At 37.9% G+C, this 24,862-nt stretch overlaps 4 protein-coding genes across 7 annotated transcripts; 1 reads left to right on the top strand and 3 right to left on the bottom strand.

Annotated features, from left to right (window-relative positions):
- Nucleotides 1-2,442: 2,442 nt before the first annotated feature.
- Nucleotides 2,443-4,730, bottom strand: LOC112569363. The gene is made up of 6 exons (XM_025247158.1): nucleotides 4,612-4,730; nucleotides 4,162-4,230; nucleotides 3,656-3,765; nucleotides 3,199-3,363; nucleotides 2,927-2,973; nucleotides 2,443-2,610 (listed from the first exon to the last, which is right to left on the bottom strand). The coding sequence occupies exons 2-6, from the start codon at nucleotides 4,203-4,205 to the stop codon at nucleotides 2,563-2,565; spliced, it is 414 nt and encodes a 137-aa protein (XP_025102943.1). The 5' UTR covers nucleotides 4,206-4,230; nucleotides 4,612-4,730; the 3' UTR covers nucleotides 2,443-2,562.
- A 953-nt stretch (nucleotides 4,731-5,683) lies between these two features.
- Nucleotides 5,684-7,524, top strand: LOC112569320. The gene has a single exon (XM_025247091.1). The coding sequence runs from the start codon at nucleotides 6,477-6,479 to the stop codon at nucleotides 7,494-7,496; it is 1,020 nt and encodes a 339-aa protein (XP_025102876.1). The 5' UTR covers nucleotides 5,684-6,476; the 3' UTR covers nucleotides 7,497-7,524.
- A 1,847-nt stretch (nucleotides 7,525-9,371) lies between these two features.
- Nucleotides 9,372-18,599, bottom strand: LOC112569356. 4 transcript variants are annotated; one of them, XM_025247151.1, is made up of 6 exons: nucleotides 12,120-12,201; nucleotides 11,349-11,417; nucleotides 10,928-11,037; nucleotides 10,448-10,615; nucleotides 10,141-10,187; nucleotides 9,372-9,532 (listed from the first exon to the last, which is right to left on the bottom strand). In XM_025247151.1, exons 2-6 carry the CDS (start codon nucleotides 11,390-11,392, stop codon nucleotides 9,485-9,487), a joined length of 417 nt encoding a protein of 138 aa, XP_025102936.1. In that variant the 5' UTR covers nucleotides 11,393-11,417; nucleotides 12,120-12,201; the 3' UTR covers nucleotides 9,372-9,484. The 4 variants fall into 4 exon arrangements, with proteins under 4 accessions (XP_025102936.1, XP_025102935.1, XP_025102933.1 ...); XM_025247150.1 differs by lacking the exons at nucleotides 10,141-10,187; nucleotides 10,448-10,615; nucleotides 10,928-11,037; nucleotides 11,349-11,417; nucleotides 12,120-12,201 and adding exons at nucleotides 15,804-15,850; nucleotides 16,113-16,280; nucleotides 16,583-16,692; nucleotides 16,995-17,062; nucleotides 18,542-18,599 and having other exon boundaries at nucleotides 9,373-9,532; XM_025247148.1 differs by lacking the exons at nucleotides 9,372-9,532; nucleotides 10,141-10,187; nucleotides 10,448-10,615; ... (1 more) ...; nucleotides 11,349-11,417; nucleotides 12,120-12,201 and adding exons at nucleotides 14,629-14,781; nucleotides 15,804-15,850; nucleotides 16,113-16,280; ... (1 more) ...; nucleotides 16,995-17,062; nucleotides 18,542-18,599.
- A 2,096-nt stretch (nucleotides 18,600-20,695) lies between these two features.
- Nucleotides 20,696-24,129, bottom strand: LOC112569353. Its single transcript, XM_025247146.1, has 7 exons — nucleotides 24,088-24,129; nucleotides 23,132-23,227; nucleotides 22,845-22,907; nucleotides 22,471-22,580; nucleotides 22,026-22,193; nucleotides 21,709-21,755; nucleotides 20,696-20,809 (listed from the first exon to the last, which is right to left on the bottom strand). The coding sequence occupies exons 3-7, from the start codon at nucleotides 22,886-22,888 to the stop codon at nucleotides 20,762-20,764; spliced, it is 417 nt and encodes a 138-aa protein (XP_025102931.1). The 5' UTR covers nucleotides 22,889-22,907; nucleotides 23,132-23,227; nucleotides 24,088-24,129; the 3' UTR covers nucleotides 20,696-20,761.
- Nucleotides 24,130-24,862: the final 733 nt, after the last annotated feature.

The raw sequence follows: 24,862 nt of genomic DNA, 5'->3' as shown, positions 1-24,862 counted from the left end.
GGTACATGAGTAGCTGTATACTCTTCAATGGTTATGGTTTTGTCCTCTGCGAATAAGTGAAAAAAATTCAGACATCTCTTTAGTTTAATATACATCCGCTGACCGGCGTAATTAGCATCAACCTTTTTATTATTCTAAATATAAGATGTTTAAAATGTAAATTATGTACACAGTTTTCTGTGCTATATAGAGCGCTTGTCGGTAGCCTTAACAGAAATAATAAGTAAAATGTGTAAAAAAAAATCAGATAATTAAACGGGGAAGATTAGAAAAGGAATTAAAGGTAATGCTGTCATCGCTGACGAAGACGACGACGATAATGATGATGATAATAATGACGATTACTGTCTGCGTCTCTTTTTTCGAAGACGGTCATCAGTTTATCTCACTGTATAACTCCATCACCGTCGAGGTCGACAGCAGCGAAAGATCTTTGAACTTCGTCGTAGCCAACCCTGAAAGAATAAATCAAACGGTTTAGTAGTTGTCTTATGTTAGTCATGCATCCATTTGTTAAGAATGTGAGATTGGTGCCTGTGTGTGTATGTGTGTGTGTATGGGAGAGAGGAGGATTGCTATGTATCTGTCCGAGATTTTAATTATTCTTATTCATTAAACTTATTTATTGCTTTGAACTATATGCTGTGAAAAAAAGGAAGCGTCTGAGAATATTTACTGAATTTAAAAATCTTCAAGGTTCACTCAAGACTAGTTTACAATTCTCTAAAAGTCTTACAAATATTAGCTCTTACCCAAGAACTGCAGCTAGAAGACAGGAAAGAATGACAATCTTCATGATAAAATCTTCGAATTAGTTTGGCCTGTCGACAACAAAAATTACACATTACCTCTAATATTTTTGGATTGTTAACTTGTTTTTTTATTAGTCTTGGTTTGATTACTTCCCTTAGACTATAACAACAGCGGCATGTCCCTCAGATGATCTCAAGAAATATTTCTTGGTATACTTGTTTAGTCAGGTAACTGCAGCTGATGTATTAAACAAATGAATTTGGTACTAGATAATTTTTTTAGTCTTACAATGTATTTACCGTTTGAAGAAGAAGTAATTCGATGGAACCAAGAGAACTTGGGTTGTGATGTGTGTATGGTCAGTAGATAGCGGGACCAAATATATATACTTTGATTCCTGAGGATCAAACCAATAAATCAAGACGAAGCTTGTGATATAGAAAAAATCTGCTGCCTTGTAATCTGTAAGTAGGTGTGACAGGTGACTGTGTGCTGTAATAAACACAAGATTATCCGATGATGTATGAGAACACGTGGTGAATGTTTCTCTGGGAAATAATCTGCACGTGCTGGCAAACGATCTTCCAGCAATGTGTCTTATTATTTATTTCCACACTTCAGTGAATTCACGAATCTGTTACTTGAATTGATCTGCAGCAGGTCTAGTCACAGTGTGTGTCTGTCGCTGTCTGTGTGTGTAGGCGTCAGGCAGGGGAGACAACAAGCCGCGTAGTCTCAAGTGTCGAGTTGCCGAACTTGATCTTTAGACGCACACACATGTCGCTTAGCTTTGTATACTGTAATTTTCCCTTCTTCATAGAAATCTCTTATTCCAAGGACAACTACCTTGGTTTTTCTAAATTTTATTTCTAATTTAAGCTTCTGGTATGAGTTAGTGAGGCAGTTTATTTGGTTTTGGAGTGAAGCCGACATTCTTGATAGAAACATCAGATCGTCTGCAAACATAAGAATGAACAGCTCAACTAGACCAGGGCGAAGCTGGATACCGCGTCTACCTTTGGTAGACAGCATATCGGATATTCTAGTCATGATAAGAGAGATTATAGGAGGACTTTCTACACACCCTTGTCGGAAGCCTCCTGGAAAATGAAAAGTCTCTGTATATGTGTGGGTGTGATAGAGAGAAAAAGAACGAGCGAGACAAAGAAAGAAAGAATATGATTTTTTTAAATCACGTTTTGTTTGTGTGCACGGCTTACAGATATACGAGTGAAACTTTTGAAAAATCAAAGATTTCAATCATTCATTAATATACCAGATAATGGATGATGACGAGGATAATATTAATTACCATTCACATCTTCACTGTCATAACCACCAATCCATCTGGTATCACACATGCTAAAGAGCTTGATGACATAGTTGTTCATTTCCAGGGCTACCTGAGCTGATTTCCCTTTTTCGTACAGGGTTTGGATGTTCCAGGTTTTTGACTTGTCCGTGAGAATATGTTGCTGTTTCTATACAAGGGGTGTTTTACAAGGGGAGGTTGCTTGCCCTACGCCCAACCGTCCTTGTAAAAATGAAATATTGCAAATTTTTTTTAGCTCCGTTTCTCCACATAGCCAATTCCTCAATAGTTCAATAATGTTTTTATTGTTACCTCTCTTATTATGAGTTCTTATCATCAATATCTGCTCACAGAACACATAACCAAAAGCCATCATCGTTCATTGCAAACATTGTGAATTTTATTAGAATTCTCTGTCCGGTGTCATGCTGTTATATAGCATTGGTTGCTGAAACATCATCTCCCTTCATCTGTCAGGTGTCGGATGTATCAGCCTGTTAATCAGCATATGAAGCCAAAATCTCGTTTTGGATGTCATCTTTTAGCTGCCAAGACGAAAACAGGATTAGGTGTGACCAGTTGCATAAATCACATTGTTCTCATTCCATACTGTACCTGACAAAGTTGAGAGGAATCTTTTTAACTACTTACATTACATGTAATGTTTTCTTGCTCTCATTCACGATGGTGCATTCAAAGTTTGTTTGGCTACCCATCAACGAGGATATATTCGGATATGACTACTCAACAGCAGCAGTAGTAGTTTATCTTAAAATTCAGCACGTGCATATGTCTGTCTGTGTGTCTGTGTGTCTGTGTGTCTTTGTGTGTGTGTCTGTCTGTCTGTCTGTGTGATATTACCTGTGTAAGAGCCGCTAACCAATCTTCAAGTGTGATTTCACCATCATCTGAAAATTCAATTCAGTTGTTTAAAAAGTGGAACTCACAACATAAACGAGTTTAAAATCAAGCACTCAACCTTTTTTAACCGCCTTAGCTACATACATATTTAAAAACAATAAATGAAATTTAAAACCACAAATGTTATTGTTCAACGATAAAAAAAGGACTTGTCAAGAGTCCTTTGTACGATCCAGTGCAGGTATGAGCTGGTGTCAAAGTTGTTTGCTTACTGCCAGCGTCGAAGACGTCAAAAAGCAGTTGAGCAACTGCCATAGAGATCACACCGTCAGCAGCGCCATCTAGTTTGTCGTAGTAGTTGAAATAACCCTGGTTTACCTCGGGTGTCCCGGGTTGATAAAGAGCTGTAAACTCTTCAGCGGTTATGTTTCCGTCGTCTGAGAAAGAAATTTGTGAAAACAATTCAAACATCTCTTCAGTTTAATAAACATTCGCAGACCGGCTTAATGAGCATCTACATTTTTATTTTTTATTTTTATTCTAAATATAAGATATGTAAAATGTAAATTATGTACACAGGTTTCTGTGCTTTCGAGAGCTTGTCGGTAGCCTTAACGGAGAAAATGAGTAAAACTGGTAAAAACATCAGATAAATAAAAGCGGAAGATTCGAAAGTGTTATGCCGTCATAGCTGACGCCGACGACGAAGATGATAATAATGACGATTACTGTTTGCGTCAGTCTTTGTGAAGAGAGTCAGTATCTCATCTGGGCGTATAATACCATCATGGTTGATGTCGGTAGCATCAAAACTTTTTTTAACTCCGTCGTAGTCTATCCTAAAAGAAGAAATCAGACGGTTTTATGTAATGTGAGTCATGCATCCATTTGTTACGGATGTTAACTGGCTTTTGGTGCCTGAGTGTGTGTGTGTTTGTACGTGTGTGTGTGTGTGTGTGTGTGTGTGTGTGTGTGTGTGTGTGTGTGTGTGTGTGTGTGTGTGTGTGTGTGTGTGTGTGTGTGTGTGTGTGTAGGAGGGGTGCTAGGTATCTGTACAAGTTTTTAAGTACTTTTATTCATTACACTTCTTTAATTCTGTCATCTACATGCTGCGAAATAGGGAAGCGCCTGGGGATATTTACTGAGTTTCTTTAAAAATCTTCAAGAGTCGCTCATAACTAATTTTTTTCTTAAGTTTAGAATCCTCTAAAATATTTCAGGAAATGGACGCTTACCCCAGTGCCACAGCTAGAAGACAGGAAAGAATAAGAACCTTCATGATGAAATTTGCAGATCAGTCCGCCCTGTAAACAACAAAAATTAACACATTATATCTGGTTTTGGATTGTTAACTTGTTTTTTTTTGTTAATTAGTCTTGGTTCGATTACTTCTCTTAGACTTTAACATCAGCGGCATGCCCCTAAGAGGATCCCAAGAAATCATTCTTGGGAAACTTGTTTAGTCAAGGAGACTGAAGCTGATGTATTATGCAAATTATTCTTATACACTTTAATGGTAATAATTATCATCGACAAATAAATAATTAAATGATATTTTTAACGCTTAACGGTTGTCGTTGAATTATCAAGATATTTATAAATTTATAAGAAATTATTCATCATTTATACCTGCCCATCCATTTACACAAACACATACTGGAACAACACACAGGCACACTGCCTACCTTCACAAATGTTGAAGACGGTTACACAGTGTGCGAATTCTGGTAACAACTACTGCTGAATAAACTGACTTTTTCCTTCAGTTTGTATCGAGACGACGTGACGGTGTTTATCACGTGACGCTCTGACGCTACGTGGTGGTTGACGTTGCTATTGTTCGTGAGATAAACATCTCAGTGAAGAAGAGATAAGTCATCTAACGGCAGCAAGAGGAGAAAGTAGCAAACAAGCTGTAGAAAGCTAACAGAAAAAAAAACCCCAAACGTCTAGGTGTATGAAACGTGGCGTTTGTTTTACTGATTCCTCAAACTGTTCTTCTATACTGTCTCTTGGCTCATGTTAAGTTTCCAAACCTCTGCATTCCTTATGAAAAACATAATAGAACAGAACACAAAAATGGAGGTAGAAATTGAGAAGTTTTATTAAACATACACCAGTCAGGTAGTACTAGGGATGGTCACAACATTTTGGTTTTTCAACGCCTTTCTCTACTTTTGGGTTTATGTTCGTACCCAGTGACAACAACATGACGATTTGATTTATTTTAGTTTAGTTCTTGTTACTCCCCGATAAGCATAGGGCCGCGACCGTTTGATTTTTGACGGGTTTTTCTATTGTCAACAAGTCTTGAACGACTTGTGGTGTAGTCCTGACTGCACTGAACGAATCCCGACAAGATTTGTATCTTTAAATCCTTATTAACATTGAACCTGTTGAGGTGAGTGTGTATCTTTGTTGATTTTTCGGTGAATGTGTATTTCTGTATTGGATGAGTGTGACATATTTGTGTATATTTTATGAATATGTTTGAATTTGCATTTATTTAAAGAATGGTTTTGTTTTTTTCTCTCCAGGTTTTCTTTTGGATTTCTATTGTGTTTTGTGCTTTTCTCTTCTGTTTGTTCCTATTCTTCGTGTAGAGGGCCGGTAGTCCGGCGTTGGTAGGTTTTGGCAGGAAGTGCTGAGGCATGGGAAAAAAGTGCTGATGCTGACGCTGCAAGAAAAGTGCTGAAACGCAAAAAGTACCCGCCCGATAGGTGTATATAAGGGCAGAGCTGAGACGAAACAAGAAGAGACGTCGGCTGATCAGAGAGAGAGAGCACAGACGTGTGACAGTAGGCGACACCCGGAGTTTTAGCGCCTCTGGCGATGTGGAGCAGCCGTGGCCATTGTACAAGCACGTGTAATAAAGGTTCGCACACCGCTGACAAGTTCCTGCCTTTTGGTTCGAGTGTTGGACCGCTGTTGTTGCCATACAACCCCCCTTACCACTCGGTTACATTTTTGGCGCTGCGAGTAGGATGTGTCAGCAGGTGTACACGATGGCTGCAGATGGAGACAGTACAGCAGAGGCTGTACAAACCTGTCATTTATTCCGCCTTCAGAAGTTTGCCGGAGGGCCAAGTGTCGGCGAGTTTGAGAGAGAGGTCGATATAGCTCTCGCCCTAAGCCCGATGCCTGAGAAAGCGGCTTGTGTCTATATTCTCAACGCGCTGGAGGGACCTGCTAGACGGCGAGTTCTGATGTTCCCTCATGACATGATAGACACGCCGGAAAAGATTTTGGATGTTTTGAGAGAGGCATACGGCGAGCGGAGAGATGTTATAGACATTATCGCCAGTTTTTATAACCGCCGACAGCAGAGTGAGGAGTCGGTCATCGAATACGCTGCGACCCTCCGGAATTTACAGGCGGAAGCGAACCGCCTGCTGAGCGACGCCGTATCCAGTACACACCTGGCGACACGCTTTGTGAAAGGACTTAAAAACAGCCAGGTCCGACGTGAAACGTCCAGACACCTGGCCGACCATGGGTCTTCTTTTGTCGATCTCCTCAACACGGCCCGACGTGCAGAGAGAGAGAGGAGATGTGTAATGACAGGGAGGATGAGATAGATCGTCTGACTGCACGAGTCAGACAGCTGGAGATGGAGGCGGCCTCCCGGCTTCACACGACACAGCAAAGTGATTTCCCCTTCGAGGCTGATCGTCAGCACAAACAGAAATGTATGCGACGACAGCAGACAAGACAGCGGAGCGGCCAGCGACCAGCACCTTCCCATGACAGCGATGGTGGAGGGGGCAGAAGGCGAGGTTTCTGCAGGTGGTTCAACGTGGCAAAGGGATGGGGGTTCATCACACCTGATAATGGCGATCGAGACGTCTTTGTCCACCATTCAGTTATTCACAAGGCAGGCTTTCGCAGCCTCGGCAAAGGTGAATTGGTGGAATTTGAACCCAGACTGTCATACAAGGGCGTTGAAGCCACGTTCGTCTGTGGTATCGGAGGAGTGAAATGCCGAGGCAGTGATCGCCGGCCGAAGGAAAAGTTTCAAAGCAAGCCGGTGCAACTACAACAGCGACAACCACAACGACGGCAGAGCCAAGCAGAACTGCAACGGGACAGATTCCATGGGCGGAGCGGCCGGAGTACCTGTAATATCACCAGCTGGCCAGTTGATGACAGTGACGAAGGAACTCCGTTCTGGTATGGTACTCTTCCACCCCATCAAGCCAGAACAAGATTAATACCAAAAGTGACAGTGCCTGTGGTGCCTGATATGACAGTAACTGTGATTCCAGAAGTGACAGTGTGTGCGGTGCCTGATATGACAGTAAATGTGGTTCCAGAAGTGACAGTGCCTGTGGTGCCTGATATGACAGTAACTGTGATTCCAGAAGTGACAGTGCCTGTGGTGCCTGATATGACAGTAACTGTGATTCCAGAAGTGACAGTGCCTGTGGTGCCTGATATGACAGTAACTGTGATTCCAGAAGTGACAGTGCCTGTGGTGCCTGATATGACAGTAACTGTGATTCCAGAAGTGACAGTGCCTGCAGTATCCCAGCCGCACAAATGGCAGCGGTTTGCTGTTAGACAGGCATAAAGCTCACATGTGTAGAAAACGGTTGTGTGACACTGTAGATAACATAGATGTGGTGTAACCATTGATTAGTTTGTTTTGGTATTTTGTTTATTTTCTTCTTGTTTTGCCACGACTGAGCCTACGAGATGTCATTGACAGTAATGACATGAGACAGATTGACGGAATGCCTGCCCTTATATACACATCGTGCCCCAGCAGCAACAGATTGAAAATATTAAGATACCTGTCCGTCCCCCGAGGCAAGCATATTAGGTGTGCTTGTATTTCAGCCCTAGTATTGCTAGCTAAAGCTCATCAGCGAGGACGCTGTTAGAGAAAGAGTCGGCGGGGATGTAGAGGGCCGGTAGTCCGGCGTTGGTAGGTTTTGGCAGGAAGTGCTGAGGCATGGGAAAAAAGTGCTGATGCTGACGCTGCAAGAAAAGTGCTGAAACGCAAAAAGTACCCGCCCGATAGGTGTATATAAGGGCAGAGCTGAGACGAAACAAGAAGAGACGTCGGCTGATCAGAGAGAGAGAGCACAGACGTGTGACAGTAGGCGACACCCGGAGTTTTAGCGCCTCTGGCGATGTGGAGCAGCCGTGGCCATTGTACAAGCACGTGTAATAAAGGTTCGCACACCGCTGACAAGTTCCTGCCTTTTGGTTCGAGTGTTGGACCGCTGTTGTTGCCATACAACCCCCCTTACCACTCGGTTACACTTCGTATCCTGGTTACTGACCAGCGCTGAGTTGGATATAACTTCAAGAAGTGAAAACTTTGGGTTACTTTTCACGTGGATATATTGTGTATGTAAGAAGCGAAAACATTGTACTGTTTCAAGTGGAGACTTTGTGAGGAACTGTACTGACGGCAAGAAGATTGAATATTTTTGAGACATTGGAAGAAGCATGGGTTCGAACTGTGGGTTGGGGAATTTGGACTTGTTTTGTGTTTCTTTAAAATTTCTAATTATATTATTTTTAAAATTTAAATTGTCTGTGTTCTGATTTATTTATGTTCCTCGTCTGAAAGGCACTGTAGAGTGCAGGTGACATGTGGTCATGGACAGGGTTTTCAGGTCCAGAGTAGATGATAGTCTCCCCTTACGAAAGTCTAGTCTGGCCGTTGGACATTGTCTCGCAAAGGCCGAGGAGATGAATGTCATAGTTTTTTATTACCTCTGACACCTGAACTGATTTACCTTTCTCGTATAGGTTCTGATATTCTAGGTTCCTATCCGTGTTTTTGCCTTGGCCATGAGATGGGTCGAATAGCTGGCTTCTCGAGGGCTTTACCAACACGAGTCATAAGCCCCTCCGAAGAGGGATCTTCCCGTCCAGGCTCTCGTCCTTGTGCTGTATGAGCGATTTCTATAGCAGGGGTTGTTTTACAGTTTGGTGTTGCTAGCCCCACGTCAAACCCTTCTCCTTCATCCGAGCTTGGGAGCGGCAGGTTACTCTGGGGTTTTCCAGGCGGAGTTTAACATAGTTATATTTCAATCCAATTATAAGTATAACGACTATGATGATTGCAGTTTAGGATTCATTGTTATCTTGTCGGAAGAGTGCAGCAAACAACAGTACATTGATGACGGCAACAAATATTTGTATTTTGGTCACATTTTCTTAACAGCTTAATTCATCAGTAATCAAACGGTAATTATTGAACCTCTACAACGTGTGACTTTGTATGAACATGTAGGCATAAAATGTGGTGGTAAAGAAATATTGTAAACTTTTGTAAGCTTACTTTCTCTAACCGTCAATTTTTAACGTCAAGTCAAAACAGGGATCTTATTAATAATTGAATTATTATTTTTTTTACTTCTCTTATAATAAGTTCTTATCATCAATATCTGCTTACAGAACACATAACGAAAAGCTAGCATCGTTCATTTCAAGCATTTTGAATTTTATTAGAATTCTCTGTCAGGTGTCTTGCTTTTATATAGCCTTGGTTGCTAAAACACCAACTTCGTTCATCTGTCAGGTGTCGGATGTATCAGCCTGTTAAGCTGCATATAAGGCCACAATCTCGTTTTCGATGCCATCGTTTACCTGCCAAGACCAAAATATAATTACATGTGACCAGTTACATCAATCACATTATTTACATTCTGTACTGTACTTGACAAAGTTGAGAGGAATCTTTTTAACTACTTACATTACATGTAATGTTTTCATGCTCTGATTCACGATGCTGTCTTCAAACTTTGCATGGCTACCCATCAACGAGCCCATTCCCATTGCCATACACGTGCAATTAGAGGAATCGTGTAAAATGTATGATATTTTTTTAAGTACCTTTAAAACAAGTTGCTCTTTTAAAAATCAGGCAATCACATCGTATGATTCGAATAATTAAGGATATATTGGATTAAGACATGGGGAAATGAGCATATTGATATATACATACACACTTCTTTTACTTGTAAATATTTATTTTCATATTTTAAAAGTCTTATTTTAAATTCATATCGTAAATCAAGTGATAACCAACACATTTCAATTGAACTCCTTAAAAACAGCTGTCTGTCTGTCTGTCTGTCTGTCTGTCTGTCTGTCTGTCTGTCTGTCTGTCTGTCTGTCTGTCTGTCTGTCTGTCTGTCTGTCTGTCTGTCTGTCTGTCTGTTTTTCTTTCAGTCTGTCTGTCTGTCTGATATTACCTGTGGAAGAGTCGTAAACCAATCTCCAAGTGTGATTTCACCGTCATCTGAAAATTCAATTTAACTTTTTTTAAAAAGTGGAACTCGCAACATAAACGACTGTAAATATAAGAACTCAACATATTTTAACCGCCTTAGCTACATACAATCTTAAAAACACTAAATGAAAGTTCAAACCACAAATGTTATTTTTTAACGATAAAAAAGGACTTTTCAAGAGTCTTTTGTACGATCTAGTGTAGGTATGAGCTGGAGATACCTTTTATTCCTGCCCTTTAATGTCCTGGTGTCAAAGTTGTTTACTTACTGTCAGCGTCGAGGATGTCAAAAAGCACAGGAAAAAGTGAAAGAGAGATGACACCGTCATCAGCGCCATCTAGTTTGTCGTAGTAGTTGAAATTACCCTGGATTACAATCTCGGGTGTCCCGGGTTGATGAAGAGCTGTATACTCTTCAATGGTTACGTTTCCGTCTTCTGAGAAAGAGATTTGTGAAAACAATTCACACATATCTTCCGTTTAATAAACATTCGCAAGCCGGCTTAATGAGCATCAACATTTTTTTCAATTTTTATTCTAAATATTAGATGTTTAAAATGTAAATTATGTACACAGTTTTCTGTGCTTTAGAGAGCTTGTTGGTAGCGTTAAGGGAGATAATAAGTAAAATTGGTAAAAAAAAAAAAAGATAATTAAACGCGGAAGATTAGAAAGGGATTAACGGCTATGCTGTCATCGCTGACGACGATGACGATGATGACGACGACGATGATGATAATGCCGATTACTGTTTGCGTCAATCTTTGCGCGGGCAGTCAACCACTCCTCTGGCAGTACAACCCCATCACCGTTTAGGTCGAGAGAGTCAAAACCTCTTTTAGCTTCGTCGTAGTCTATCCTAAAAGAATAAATCAAACGGTTTTATGTCATGTCAGTCATGCATCCATTTCTTAAGGATGTTAACTGGCTTTTGGTGCCTGTCTGTGTGTGTGTGTGTGTGCGTGTATCGGGGGATGCTAGATATCTATCCAAGATTTTAAGTACTTTTATTCATTACACTTCTTAATTGCTGTAAACTACTTTCTGCGAAATAGGGAAAAGTTGGAGTATATTCACCGAGTTTCTTTAAAAATCTTCAAGTGTCGCTCATAACTAATTTTTTTATTAAGTTTACAATCCTCTAAAAGCCTTAAGGAAATGGACGCTTACCCCAGTACCGCAGCTAGAAGACAGGAAAGAATAAGAACCTTCATGATGAAATTTGCAGATCAGTCCGCCCTGTAAACAACAAAAATTACACATTATGATAGTTTTGGATTGTTAATTTGTTTTTTTATTAGTCTTGGTTCGATTACTTCCCTTAGACTTTAACATCAGCGGCATGTCCTTAAGATGATATGAAAAAATCGTTCTTGGGAAACTTGTGTAGTCAAGGAGACTGAAGCTGATGTATTATACAAGTTAATTTGGTGTTACAGAAATATTGCTTTCAACTGTTTTATGTGTGCATCCATTTTACAAAGTTGCGTTCTGTTAATTAATGCCAAAAATTTTTCTGTTGCTCTCGTACAGAAATTGTGAACGACACGATGCTGAGTTATTTGTTCACGTGAAAGTTTTAAAATATTAAAAGACAAATAGTTTTACAGTGTGCTATAATCTCTGTTACTTTAATACAGGTCATGGGTATTAATTGGCCAACATGATAATATCGGTTCGTAAGTTCAAAGGGTGGACAACTGCATTACGGAAATATGTAGGTGAGAGAACACATTGCACGTGTTGAACACAAGAAGCTTGCACCTTAAATAAGCTTTACTGTATAAGTCATATAATAAGGTTTTTAGATTTTTTAAATTTTAAAATGTATTTACCGTTTGAAGAAGAAGCAATTCAATGGTATCAAGATCGTGCTGAAGCAATGTAATCTGTATTGTATAACGTATATAATAATTATTTTATATCTTACAATGTACTTACTGTTTGAAGTAGAAGAAATTCAGTTGAACCAAGAGAACTTGGGTTGTGGTGTGTGTAAAGAGATGGCAGGACCAAATATATACTGTGATTCGTCAATAAGAGATTTGTAACTTAAGACTAAGCTTATCATAAGGAAAACATCTACTACTTTTAAACTGTAAGTAAATCTGACAGGTGATAGGGTGCTCAGCCGATAAATACAAGACAATCTCATAATGGATGGGAAGAAGTGGCGGGATTTAGTAATCACATTATGTGAAAAATAATCCATATCTAGCATTAAATTCTCCAGCAATAATTCCACGTATTCTGTTTTACATTTCAGTGAATTTACGATTGATTCTCACTGTCATTATGTGCTTTATTGTAGGTGTAGGCGTCACGCAGGGGAGGCAATAAGCAGTGTCTTGGCAAGTGTCTAGTTGCCGAACTTGATCCTTAGACGTGGAACTCAGTATTGTATGTTATTTTCTTTGATGCATGTGTATATACCAAGGTTGTATCTAATATACCAATATCATGTGCCTCTTAAACCAGTTTAATGACGACGACGATGACGATGATTCCGACGACAACGACGACCACGACGATGATGATGGCCATGTCCACCCCAGTTCTTACGTAGCGTAGAAAGAAAGGATAAAAGTGTTATGTTTTAAGTACTCATTAAAAGAAGTAAAACAAAAATAGAAAAATGAAAGAAAGAAACAACAGCAACAACAAAAACAACACAAACCCTGTCTTTCCTCCGTATCTCTCTCTATCTCTCACAAAAATACACAAACATAGAAAGATACACCTCTTTATAAGTAAAGAAATGAAAAAAATGCTGACGGTTGTTCAAAAATAATCATTTTTTACCGAAGTTCAACAATAGTCTGGCTTACATTTGTTATTAAACGCTGGAATTAACTTTTCGCACTAATGAAAATTCTTTTTTTGGGTTGTTTTTTATTTGCGTAAATGTACTTGACTTCAATTTAAAGAGGTAGTTCAATTTTGTGTGTTGTGTCTTTTATATCTCCCTTCACACTGTATTCTGTGTAAGTAAGAGTTATATTTGTTAAAAATGCTTTTCTAACGACCTTTCGACACTCTGCAGACTGAAGTCGTTTACTCCCTTAGTCAATAATCGACTTTATAACAAACCACTAGGCATCAAAACATTTACTTCAAACAAAAACAAATGATTTTACAACAGGGTCGACTGAAGAAATACGAGATGACAGTTTATCTCTAAAACTTGCTGCCAACATTTACTGTGGTCAATGAGCTGTGTCTTACACACAAGCTGCTGTGAAGGAGTTGATCCTCCTTAGCCATTATTGCACAAAACAAAAGCTTCAATGAGACAGAAGAACAAAACCTGAAGCACACAGAATATAAAAAGGATTATGTGATAAGAAACAATACTCAGAAGATTAATGCATTTTGTGGTCCGTATTACTTTCACAATTGTTATGCCAGCAGTGATTTTCTTTTTGACATCTGGGTTGTTTATTTATTTATTTGTTGATTACTAATCAATATATCTACTCCGCCTTCTTGTCTACTGACCGCACACACACACACACACCTCAAGTTGTCTTTACTCCCCTGTAAAAAGTTTGTAAACTGAAAAAAAATCTGATGAAAACTTGAAAAGATTTTCATCACTGTGAAGAATAAAGAAGTCATGAGGATAGCTGATTCTACTACAGTAATTGAAGATGCCAAATTTTTATGTTTGAATGTTAGCTTGTTGATTAGAATATATTATGTCTTTCCATCTGACTTCTTAACACCAGAAGCAAAACTCTCTTGACTTTTCTTTTGTTGGCAGAGGAATTCATTTTTCTATAAAGTATAGTAGTAGTAGAGACACTGTATTTTTTTTTCGTATAATAACATTTGAAATGTCTGTGTAGATTTTAATGACTGCACTTTCTGTCTAAGTAAACACTTAAGACCAAACATGGCATGAAATTATAATTGTATAAATTTACATATCCTAATGGTCAGTCACATACATTTTTCTTTTATCTTTGTAACAACGTTAATAAGATAAAGTGTCGATATTAAAATAGATTCTTAAGACAGAATTAATGAAAAAAAAAATTTAAAGTGCTAAACAATTTTATAATTCAATATATTATAAATTCTGATGAAATTGCCATTTAAAAATTTTATCCAACCTTTTTATAAATGATTGAGTTTTGCGCAACACGACGGAAAAGAGTTAAAAAGGTTATATTTCAATCTAATTAACAGTAAAACGAGTATGGTAATTATTGAACCACTACAATTTGTTAATTTGTGTAAATGTGTAGTTATCAAATATTGTGATAATGAAATATTGCAAATTTTTTAAGCCCCGTTTCTTCAACTATCAATTCCTCACGTTAAGTCAAAACTGAGATCTTATTAATAATTCATAAATGTTGTTGTTACCTCTCTTATTATAAGTTCTTATCATCATTATCTGCTTACAGAAAACATAACGAAAAGCCATCATCGTTCATTTCAAACATTTTGAATTTTATTAGAAACTCTGTCCGGTGTCTTGCTCTTGTATAGACTTAGTTGCTGCAACATCATCTCCCTTCCTATGTCAGGTGTCGCATGTATCAGGCTGTTAAGCTGCATATAAGGCCACAATCTCGTTTTCGATGCCATCGTTTACCTGCCAAAACCAAAATATGATTACTTGTGACCAGCTACACCAATCACATTATTTATATTCTGTACTGTACTTGACAAAGTTGAGAGGAATCTTTTTAACTACTTACATTACATGTAATATTTTCATGCTCAGACTCACGATGCTGTCTTCAAAGTTTGCATGGCTACCCATCAACGAGCCCATTCCCATTGCGATACACGTGCAATTAGAGGAATCGTGTAAAATGTATGATATTTTTTAAGTACCTTTAAAACAAGTTGCTCTTTTAAAAATCAGGCAATCACATCGTATGATTCGAATGATTAAAGATATATTGGGGTATGACATGGAGAAATGATCTGACAATATTGATTTATATATATATACACTCCTTTTACTTGTAAATCTTTATTTTCATCTTTTAAAAGTTTTATTTTAAATTCATATCACACATCAATTGATAGCCAACAAATTTCAATTGAATTCCTTAAAAACAGAAAAAAATCCTGGTGGAAAAGCATCAAGGAGGGGTTAGTATGCACGATGGGAGAATTACTCAAAGGTGTTCAAAAAAAGTTCAAAGTTCGCGCCTTTACTCCTGCTGTGTTATCGAGTGCCCCATCCCTTACGATGATTTGTAGGGGTGGAGCTTCTTGTTCCGATCGGTACCAGTTAATGATGATGATGATGATGATGATGATGATGATGATAAGGTGGAGGAAGTGGCGGAGGAGGAGGAGGAGGAGGAAGAGGAGGAGTAGTAGTAGGAGTAGTAGTAGTAGGAGAAAGAGTATGACAGAGAGCAGAAGGTGCACGAATGCTTGGAGAAGGAGGAAGGTAAAAAGCATGAGGATGATGGTGATGATGACAATTACGTTTTATGACGACGAGGGTAGTAAATGCAACCTCTTCCTTCTCCGATTCGTATATTCGGATATGACTACTTAACAGCAGCAGTAGTAGTTTGTCTTAAAATTCGGCATGTGTTTCTGTCTGTGTGTCTGTGTGTTTTTCCTTCTTTCTTTCTGTCTGTTAAATATTACCTGTGGAAGAGTCACAAACCAATCTTCAAGAGTGATTTCACCGTCATCTGAAAATTCAATTCAGTTCTTTAAAAAGTGGAACTCACAAAATAAAACGATTTTAAAATTAAGTACTCGACATATTTTAAAACGGCTTAGCTAAGTGCATATTTGAAAACACTACATGAAATCCAAAAACGCAAATATTATTGTTCAACTATAAAAAGATCGTAGTTTCAATTGTCCTGTGTACTTTATTCTGTAGGTATGAGGTGGAAAGACTTTTTGTTCCTGCCTTTTAATGTCCTGGTGTCAAAGGTCTTTACTTACTGTCAGGGTCGAGGATGTCAAAAAGCACAGGAGCAATCGACAGAGAGATCACACCGTCATCAGCGCCATCTAGTTTGTCGTAGTAGTTGAAATGACCCTGAATTACAAGCTCGGGTGTCCCGGGTAGCTGAGTAGCTGTATACTCTTCAATGGATATGCTTCCGTCGTCTGCGAAAGAGATTTGTGAAAACAATTCAGACATCTCTTCAGTTTAATACGCATTAATACTCATTCTCAGACGGACTTAGCTAGTGACCATCAGCTTTTTTTTTATTATTCCAAATATAAGATGCTTAAAATGTAAATTATGTACACAGTTTTCTGTTCTACAGAGCACTTGTCGGTAGCCTTAACGGAGATAGTAAGTAAAATTGGTTAAAAAATTCAGATAATTAAACGCGAAAGATTAGAAAGGGATTAACGACTATGCTGTCATCGACGACGACGATGATGATGATAATGGCGATTACTGTTTGTGTCAGTCTTTGCGATGAAAGTCGACATCTCCTCTGGCCGTACAACCCCATCAGCGTCTAGGTCGGTAGAGTCAAAACCTGCTTTAGCTTCGTCGTAGTTCATCCTGAAAGAATACATCAAACGGTTTAGTCGTCGTCTTATGTTAGTCATGCATTTATTTGTTACGGGTGTTAACAGGATGTGCTTATCGGTGCCTGTGTGTGCAGGGGGGTGCTAGGTGTCTGTCCATGTTTTTGAGTACTTTTATTCATTACACTTCTTTATTGCTGTCAACTAATTGCTGTGAAAGAGAGAAAAGTCTGAGTATATTTACCGAGTTTCTTTAAAAATCTTCAAGATTCGCTTAAAACTAATTTTTTTCTTAAGTTTAGAATCCTTTAAAAGCTTAATGAAATGAGCGCTTACCCAAGTACCGCAGCTAGAAGACAGGAAAGAATAACAATCTTCATGATGAATATTGCCGATCAGTCTCCCTGTCAACAACAAATTTGTATTAAGCAAATATGAGCGTGAAAGAACACATTGCACGTCTTGAATACAAGAAGCTTACACCTTAAATGATTGTTATTGTATAATACGGTTTTTAGATAATTTTTGTTTATCTTACAATGTATTTACCGTTTGAAGAAGAAGAAATATTCAATGGAATCAAGAGAACTGGCGCTGTGATGTGTGTATAGTCAGTAGACAGCGGGACCGAATATATACTTTGATTCCAGAGGAACAAATAAATAAATAAATCAAGACTAAGCTTGTGATAAGAAAACCTTTGAACTTTAATCACAAGACTATCCGATGATGTATGAGAAAACGCGGTGAACGCAGTTAATGATTTACTGGGAAATAATCTACGCGTGCTGGCAAATAATTTTCCAGCAATGTGTCTTATTATTCATTTTTCAATTTCAGTGAATTTACAAATCTTTCACTTGCATTGATCTCCATCAGGTTTAGTCACAGTACGGACGTGTATAGGTGGACTGCTATCTGTCTGCCAAGACCAACGCTTAGCCTCTTAGTGATCCGCTGTTAGTCTCGGCGAGCCGTAACAAAAAAATGTGACTAAACCGGAAGCTTTTTTGTCTAATGCCTCGTTTTAGCAGTTAACTCAAAAATAGTCTGCCAGCAGTCCAGAGATATTAGTTCGTGGTCAAAGAAAGGAAAGAAAGAATATGATTTATAAAAACTTTTTTTTGTGCACGACAAAAACATCATATGGAGATGAGTTTGACAATTTAGAATAAATCGAAGATGTTAACGATTTCAATGTAAAAGAACACAGTAATAACCAGGATGACAAGTACTTTCTCCTGTAGGTTAGTATAAGTACAACCTAGAGACAGATCTGGTCCGAGTTAAAGACAACCTGCCTTGACTAAGGTAAACGGCCACAACACCTCCTCTTGGACTGTAACTTCAGATGTGTGCCTCAGATGATCTCAAGAAATGTTTCTATGGATACTTGTTTAATCACAAGAATAAAGTTGATTGATTAAACATATTAATTCACCATGAAGCAATTACAGATTGTAATTTGGTTTTGTGCTGCACCAATTCAGAAAATAAAAAGTCGGGGTTTGTCCACAACTGCTTGACATATGGGCGTGTGAGAACATATTGCACGTGTTGAATAGATACCAGGTCAGGTGACAAAGGGTTAGTCACACTGATTCTGATAATGAATACTGGTTTTGTTATTTGGTTTAAGACGAGTCAGGACTTCAGTAGACCATACAACTCATCGCTGTTCAGTCGAGACCGTTGGAAAATCGTCTAACTTATTGTGACAAACTGTGTTTCTTTTTAATTTAAATCGTGGATGATCTACTCATCAACTGGTCTGCATGGGTTAGTTTATATTCAAAATTTTCAATTGTAAAAAATAGCAGCTGAAGCAATGTAAGCTGTATTGCATAACATATAAAATTTTTTACATCTTACAATGTACTTACTGTTTGAAGCAGAAGCAAGTCAGTGGGACCAAGAGAACTTGGGTTGTGGTTTGTGTGCGGTAAAGAGATGGCAGGACCAAATATATACTGTGATTCGCGAATACGAGAATTGTAACTTAAGCCTAGGCTTGTCATAAGGAAACCAACAGTCCCTTTAAACTGTAAGTAAATCTGACAGGTGATAGGGTGCTCAACGATAAATACAAGACAATCTCATGATGGATGGAAAGAAGTGGCGAGAATTAGTAATCACATTATGTGAAAAATAATCCTTTTCTAGCAATAAACCTTCCAGCAATAATTCCACGTATACAGTTTTACATTTCAGTGAATTTACGATTTTTTTCTCACTGTCATTGATATGTGCTTTATTGTAGGTGTAGGCGTCAGGCAGGGGAGGCAATAAGCCGCGTCGTGGCAAGTGTCTAGTTGCCGAACTTGATCCTTAGACGTGGAACTCAATATTGTATGTTATTTTCTTTGATGCATGTGTATATACTAAGTTTGTGGAAGCCAATATCATGTGCCTCTTAAAGCAGTTTAATGACGACGACGACGATGACGATGATTCCGACGATGACGATGACGATGATGGCCATGTCCACCCCAGTTCTTACGTAGCGTAGAAAGAAAGGATAAAAGTGTTATGTTTTAAGCACTCATCAAAAGATGTAAAAAAAAAAAGAAAAAGAAAAATGAAAGAAAGAAACAACAGCAACAACAAAAACAACACAAACCCTGTTTTTTACTCCCTCTCTCTATCGCTCACAAAAATACACAAACATAGGAAGATACACCTCTTTATAAGTAAAGAAAGTAAAAAATGCTGACGGTTGTTCAAAAATAATCTTTTTTTTTTTTTTTTTTTTTTTTTTTTTTAAACCAAAGTTCAACAATGGTCTGGCTTACTTTTGTTGTTGAACGCTGGAATTAATTTTTCGCTCTAATAAACTATATTAATGATATTAACGAAAATTCTAGTGGGTTTTTTTTTTCATAAACGTACTTTACTTCCCGTTAAAGGGGTAGCTCATTTTCGTGTCTTGTGTCTTTTATGTGTCTCCCATTATGCTGTATACCCAGCAGATGGAAGTTATATTTGTTGAAATGTTTTCTAACGACCGTCTGACACTTTTACAGAAGTCGTTTACTTTCTTAGTCAGAAATCGTCCTTCTAACAAACCATTAGGTCTCAAAACCTTCACTAGAAGCCAACACACATGATTCTACAGCAAGGTCGACTAAAGACATATAGAATGACTTTTTATCTCAAAAACTTGCTGCCAACATTTACTGTGGTCAATGACTTTGTCTAGCACACAAGCTGCTCTGAAGGAGTTGAGCCTCCTTAGTCATTATTGCACGAAACAAAAGCTTCAATGAGACAAGAGAACAAAACCTGAAGCACACAGAATATAAAAAAGGATTATGGGATACGAAACAATACTCAGAAGATTAATGCATTTTGTGGTCCGCATTACTTTGACAATTGTTATGGCAGCAGAGATTTTCTTTTTGACAAGTGGGTTGTTGATTTATTTATCTGTTAATTACTAATCAATATATCTACTTCGCCTTCCTGTCTACTGACCGAACGCACATACAGACACAACAACAACTCATGTTGTCATAACTCCACAGACTCGCGATTGCTTCATAACTAAAAGTAGTTTGTAAACTAAAAAAATCTTCTGGAAACATGAAAAGATTTTCATCAATGTAAAGAATAAAGAAGGTATGAGTATAGCTGATTCTGCTACACGAATTGAAGATGGAAAGATTTTATATGGGAATTTAACTCATGTCACATAAGTTATTCCTCATTAAATGAGTTAAAATAGTTATATTTCAATATAAATAACAGTATAACGAGTATGCTATTTTTTGACCCACTACAATTTGTGAATTTGTGTAAATGTGTCGGTAGAAAATGTTGTGATAATGAAATATTGCAAATTTCTTAAGCACCGTTTCTCAAACTATCAATTCACGGTAAGTCCAAATAGGGATATTTTGAATAATTCAATTATGTTGTTGTTGACTCTCTTATTATGGGTTCTTTTCTTAATTATCTTCTTACAGAACACATAACGAAAAGCCGTCATCATTCATTTGTTTGAATTTTATTACAAGTCTCTGTCAGGTGTCTTGCTGTTGTATAGCCATAGTTACTGAAGCATCATCTCCCTTCCTCTGTCAGGTGTTGCATGTATCAGCCTGTTAAGCTGTATATAAGGCCATAATCTCGTTTTGGATGCCATCGTTTACCTGCCAAAACCAAAATATGATAACATGTTACCAGTCGCATTATTTTCATTCTGTACTGTACTTGACAAAGTTAAGAATCTTTTTAATTATTTACTTTATATGTAAAGTTTTCAAGCTCTTACTCACGATGAGGCCATCAAAGTTTGCTCGGCGTGAGATATATGGAAATAAGCCGACAATATATATATATATTCCTTTTACTTGTAAATCTGTATTTATTTATTGTAATATTTTTATTTAAAATTCATATCGTACATGAAGTGATAACTGAATAGTTTCAATTAAATCCCTTAAACACAGCAGAAAACCTCGTTAACAAGCATCAAAGAGGGGTAGGTATGCACGATGGGAGAATTACTCAGAGGTGATCAAGAATAGTACAAAGGTCGCGACTTTACTCCTCCTTAATCCCCATACCTTACGTTCAGTTTAAGGTGTCAGTTTACGGGTCGACCTGCTTGTTTGATGATGATGATGATGATGATGATGATGATGATGATGATGATGATGATGATGAGGAGGAGGAGGAGGAGAGGAGGAGGAGGAGGAGGAGGAAGATAAAGAAAAGAAAAAGAACGAATTCGTCGAGGATGACGAAGGTAGACTATGAAGATAGTGATGATGACAATAAGGGCTATTGAAGGTGAGGGCTTTAAAAGCAATTTCTTCCTTTCCCGATTCATATAGTCGGATATGACTATACTCAACAGCGGCAGTTATTCATCTTAAAATACGGCACGCGTGTGTGTGTGTGTGTGTGTGTGTGTGTGTGTGTGTGTGTGTGTGTGTGTGTGTGTGTGTGTGTGTGTGTGTGTGTGTGTGTGTGTGTGTGTGTGTGTGTGTGTGTGTCTATCTGTTAGTGTGTCTGTATGCCGGTCGCTCTGTCTGTCTGATATTACCTGTGGAAGAGTAATAAACCATTCATCAAGTGTGATTTCACCGTCACCTGAAATTTCAATTCAGTTGTTTTAGAAGTGAAGCTCACAACTCACAACATAAAACGATTTTAAAATTAAGCACTCGACATATTTTAAAACGGTTTACCTAAGTGCATATTTTAAAACCCTAAATAAAATTCAAAACCACAAATGTTATTGTTCAACTATCAAAAGATCTTTTCTTCAAGTGTCCTATGTACGATATTCTGTAGGTATGAGGTGGAAATACATTTTGTTCCTGGCCTTTAATTTCTTTGTGTCAAAGGAGTCACACTCACCGTTAGCGTCGAAGATGTGAAACAGCACAGGAGCAACGGACAGAGAGATCACGCCGTCAGCAGCGCCATCTAGTTTGTCGTAGTAGTTGAAAGTACCCTGAATTACAATCTCGGGAGTCCCGGGTAGCTGAGTAGCTGCAATTTCTTCAATGGATATGATTCCGTCGTCTGCAAATAAAATTTGAAAACAATTCCAACAATGAAGCGTGTGCTTAATAAGCCTTAACCTTTTTATTATTCTTATTCCAAATATAAGTTCCTTAAAATGTAAATTACATACACAGATTTTGTGATATAGAGTCCTCGTGGGTAGCCTTAATGGAATTAATAAGTAAAATTGGTAAAGAAAAATGAGATACTAGAATGCGAACGATTAGAAAGGGATTAACGGTATGCTGTCGTCGCTAACAACGACGAGGATGATGATGATGATAATGACGATTACTGTTTAGGTCGTTTTGTTCGATGGAAGTCAGCAGCTCCTCTGGCCGTACAACCCCATCACCGTCTAGGTCGTTAGCGTCAAAACCTGCTTTATCTTCGTCGTAGTCCGCCCTGAAAGAGTAAATAAAATGATTTAGTCGTCTTCTTTTGTTAGTCCATTTGTTAAGGATGTTAACAGGATGTGCTTTTGGTGCCTGTGTGTGTGTGTGTAGGGGGCTACTAGGTATTGTCCGAGATTTAATTACTCTTATTCATTACATTTTTACTGCTTTAATGTGAAAAAGGGAAGAGTCTAAGAATATTTACTTTCTTTAAAAAGCTTCACTCATAACTAGTTTAGAATTCTCTAAAAGCCGTTAAGAAATGAGCGCTTACCCAAGAACTGCAGCTAGAAGACAGGAGAGAATGACAACCTTCATGATGAAATTGCCGATTAGTCCGCCCTGTCAACAACAGAAGCTACACATTATCTCTTATACTTTGCGATTGTTAACTAGTTCTTTTATTAGTCTTGCTTTGATTACTTTTCTTAGACAACAACCATAACGGGATGTACGGGATAATCTGAGGAAATCTCAAGAAGCGTGCACCATATATAAGGATTATTGTATAAGGCATATAATAAGGTTTTCAAAGAATTTTTTCATCTGTCATTCTATTACCGTTTGAAGAAGAAGCAATACAACTTAGTTAAGAGAACTTGGGTTGTGATGTGTGTACGGTCTGTAGATGGCGGGACCGAATTTACACTTTGATTCCTGAGGAACAAACCAAAAAAACAAGATGAAGCTTGTGATAAGGACAACCTCTGCTGACTTGTAATCTGTAAGTACGTTTGACAGGTGAGTGTTTGCCTAACAATAAAGACAAGACTATCCCATGATGTATGAGAAAACGTGGTGAATGTGGTTAAAGTTTCTCTGCAAAATAATCTGCTCCTTCTGGCAATCTATATTCAATCAATGTGTCTTATTATTTATTTTTAGAGTTCAGTGAATTTACGAATCTTTTTACTTGCATTGATCTGCAGCCGGTCTAGTCACACTGTCTTTACTTGTATGTGTACGAGTCAGGCAGGGGAGACAATAAGCCGTGTCGTGTCAAGTGTCTAGTTGTCGGACTTGATCCATAGACGTACACACGTGGAACTCAGCATTGTATGTTATTTTCTTTGGTGCATGTGTTCGTGTGTTCATTTAAGGATTAAGTCCTACAAGAAGCCATATGCTACTGTTCATTGTTTCCCCTGTTGTACGCCAACAGCTACTCATGATATTTTAAAGAGGGAAGAAATTCGTCGTAATGTTGCACATTCGAATGACAATCTACATACTTTCTAGAACTTGTGGGTTACATTATTTAGTAAAGTGTATTCTTGCTACAGACAACCTACAGCATCACCAATCAGCTCTTGCACAGAGCAGAACCCCCGTTTGTCTTGTTTTTACTTTTTTGTGACATTTTTGACATTTTTGGCAAATAAGTCATCATAAGCAGTAAGAAAGGTAGTGAACAGAAAATTAGCACCATGACAGAGATTTAAATGTTCAGAAATTCTTTTATGCACAAAATAAATAAATCGTTTACAGTTAATATTAATATAAGAATACATTCTTACCTGTCAATGCAAAGGTAGGCAAGGAAAACCAAGAAGTCGAGTGTTTACCAGACATAAGCAGGGCAAAATATATACTCTACCTCTTGACAAAAAGACGAATAAGCCAATGTTTAGATGTTGACATAACAAATACAACTGCTTTAAAGCATTGTTTATCATCAACACTTGACCGCTTCATGAACCATAAATCACACGTGTTCAGGAATTTTTTTTTCACTTTTTCTCTCAGTGGCACAATCACGTACTGTGAAAGCACATGTGAAAGGCGAATAATAATAATAATACATTCCCCTCCATCAAAGACAGGCTCAAAACATTGGTTTTAAAAGCAAATAATTATGTAGGTGACGATAGATAGCTAAACCTTACATGCTTAAAAGTTAAATGCATTAGCAGGCGATTATACAGGCGTGCTGAACTCTTGTAGCTGACGAAACACTCACAGGAATAATAATAATAATAATAATAATAATAATAATAAATAATAATAATAATAATAATAATAATTAATAATAATAATATATATAATAATAATAATAATAATAATAATAATAATAATAATAATAATAATAATAATAAAAAAATTCTCTTTACATCTCGTGAGGCTGTCAATAGGACTGGGTGGCGTGACAATGTTCTCATGCTGTTCTTTCTCTGCACGTGGCATCTGTTTGCAGGGCTGGCTGCTTGCCGTAATATAGCCTTAGCTGCTGACACGGCGTAAAACACTAATTCCCCCCCCCCCCCTCCCGTATACATCTTGCTAAACGAACAC

This window comes from Pomacea canaliculata, linkage group LG7 (genome assembly GCF_003073045.1).
Source record: "Pomacea canaliculata isolate SZHN2017 linkage group LG7, ASM307304v1, whole genome shotgun sequence".
Taxonomy (NCBI): domain Eukaryota; kingdom Metazoa; phylum Mollusca; class Gastropoda; order Architaenioglossa; family Ampullariidae; genus Pomacea; species Pomacea canaliculata.
This window is presented reverse-complemented; position numbering and strand designations above follow the sequence as displayed.

What these genes read in the sequence shown, in the direction of transcription:
- LOC112569363 (XM_025247158.1), bottom strand. Translation starts at nt 4,205, where the DNA reads ATGAAGGTTCTTATTCTTTCCTGTCTTCTAGCTGTGGCACTGGG. An exon ending in CTTCTAGCTGTGGCACTGGG is followed by an intron (nt 3,766 to 4,161) that starts GTAAGCGTCCAT and finishes TTCTTCTTTTAG; the next exon opens with GATAGACTACGACGGAGTTA. An exon ending in GGTTAGCGGCTCTTACACAG is followed by an intron (nt 2,611 to 2,926) that starts GTAATATCACAC and finishes TCGTCTTGGCAG; the next exon opens with CTAAAAGATGACATCCAAAA.
- LOC112569353 (XM_025247146.1), bottom strand. Translation starts at nt 22,888, where the DNA reads ATGAAGGTTGTCATTCTCTCCTGTCTTCTAGCTGCAGTTCTTGG. An exon ending in CGAACAAAACGACCTAAACA is followed by an intron (nt 22,194 to 22,470) that starts GTAATCGTCATT and finishes TTTTATTTGCAG; the next exon opens with ACGACGGAATCATATCCATT. An exon ending in TCACATCTTCGACGCTAACG is followed by an intron (nt 21,756 to 22,025) that starts GTGAGTGTGACT and finishes TTGAAATTTCAG; the next exon opens with GTGACGGTGAAATCACACTT.
- LOC112569320 (XM_025247091.1), top strand. Translation starts at nt 6,477, where the DNA reads ATGTGTAATGACAGGGAGGATGAGATAGATCGTCTGACTGCACGAGTC.
- LOC112569356 (XM_025247150.1), bottom strand. Translation starts at nt 17,038, where the DNA reads ATGAAGATTGTTATTCTTTCCTGTCTTCTAGCTGCGGTACTTGG. An exon ending in CTTCTAGCTGCGGTACTTGG is followed by an intron (nt 16,693 to 16,994) that starts GTAAGCGCTCAT and finishes GTATTCTTTCAG; the next exon opens with GATGAACTACGACGAAGCTA. An exon ending in CGCAAAGACTGACACAAACA is followed by an intron (nt 16,281 to 16,582) that starts GTAATCGCCATT and finishes TCTCTTTCGCAG; the next exon opens with ACGACGGAAGCATATCCATT.